Source organism: Sciurus carolinensis, chromosome 6, assembly GCF_902686445.1.
Source record: "Sciurus carolinensis chromosome 6, mSciCar1.2, whole genome shotgun sequence".
Taxonomy (NCBI): Eukaryota; Metazoa; Chordata; class Mammalia; order Rodentia; family Sciuridae; genus Sciurus; species Sciurus carolinensis.
Window position 1 is genome coordinate 57,473,059 of NC_062218.1, and position 1,113 is coordinate 57,474,171.

The window sequence follows — 1,113 nt, forward strand, 5'->3', positions numbered from 1 at the left end:
GTGAGGCACTGGGTTCAATCCTCAGCGCTGCATAAAAATAAACAAATAAAATAAAGGCATGCTGTCCATCTACAACTTCAAAAATTAAAATAAATAAATAAAAAGCTTCACAGCAAAGGAAATGATCAAGAATGTGAAGACAGCTCTTCCCATGATGCTCTCCTTCTTTTCGTCATCTTTCCTCTTTCTCAGCAGTTATTGCCATGAAGGTCGAGCTGTGCAGTTTTAGTGGGTATAAGATATACCCCAGACATGGGAGGCGCTACGCCAGGACCGATGGAAAGGTTTTCAAATTTCTTAATGCAAAATGTGAGTCAGCATTCCCATCCAAGAGGAATCCTCGGCAGATAAACTGGACTGTCCTCTACAGAAGAAAGCACAAGAAGGGCCAGTCGGAAGAAATTCAGAAGAGAACCCGACATGCAGTCAAATTTCAGAGGGCCATCACTGGTGCATCTCTTGCAGATATCATGGCCAAGAGGAATCAGAAACCAGAAGTTAGAAAGGCTCAACCAAAGCAAGCTATCAGGGCTGCCAAGGAAGCAAAAAAGGCTAAGCAGGCATCTAAAAAGACAGCAATGGCTGCTGCTAAGGCTCCCACAAAGGCAGCACCTAAGCAAAAGATGGTGAATCCTGGGAAGATTTCTGGTCCCCTAGTTGGTGGAAAACGCTAAATTTGCAGATCAGATTTTAAAATAAAGTTGTATCTGTAACTTAGGTAGTGTTGAATTTTTGCTCCAAAACAGGCATGTTGGGTCTACATGGTAATGGATGAACTGTAAAGTTGAGAATTGAAGACAATTTTTAAAAGTTCATTTCTTGGGGCCAGGGGTGTAGATCAAAAATTGTAGACTGCTTGCTTAGCATATACACACCCTGGGTTTGATTCCCTGTACCAAAAATAAATTGAAACTTGGTTTCTGAGGAATAATGACTCCCAATGTAAGCCTCTTAATTGGTAAAATGTTAAGATAGTAAGATGTGTGGTTGAATGCTAGTTGTGCTTCGATGAGGTGTTAAGGACACATTACACAGGCTGCAAGTACTGGGGAATGTTGTATAGATTTAGTCCAAGTTGACTATTAAAATGCTCTTTTTCTGCCATTTCTCTAT

At 40.9% G+C, this 1,113-nt stretch overlaps 1 protein-coding gene across 1 annotated transcript; it reads left to right on the forward strand.

Moving 5' to 3' along the window:
* The first annotated feature begins 203 nt into the window (after positions 1-203).
* On the forward strand, positions 204-674 carry LOC124987661 (60S ribosomal protein L24-like). The gene has a single exon (XM_047556973.1). It carries the CDS (start codon positions 204-206, stop codon positions 672-674), a length of 471 nt encoding a protein of 156 aa, XP_047412929.1.
* Positions 675-1,113: the final 439 nt, after the last annotated feature.

Bases quoted from the DNA above. Each gene is read 5' to 3' on its own strand.
- LOC124987661 (XM_047556973.1), top strand. From the start codon at position 204: ATGAAGGTCGAGCTGTGCAGTTTTAGTGGGTATAAGATATACCCCAGA.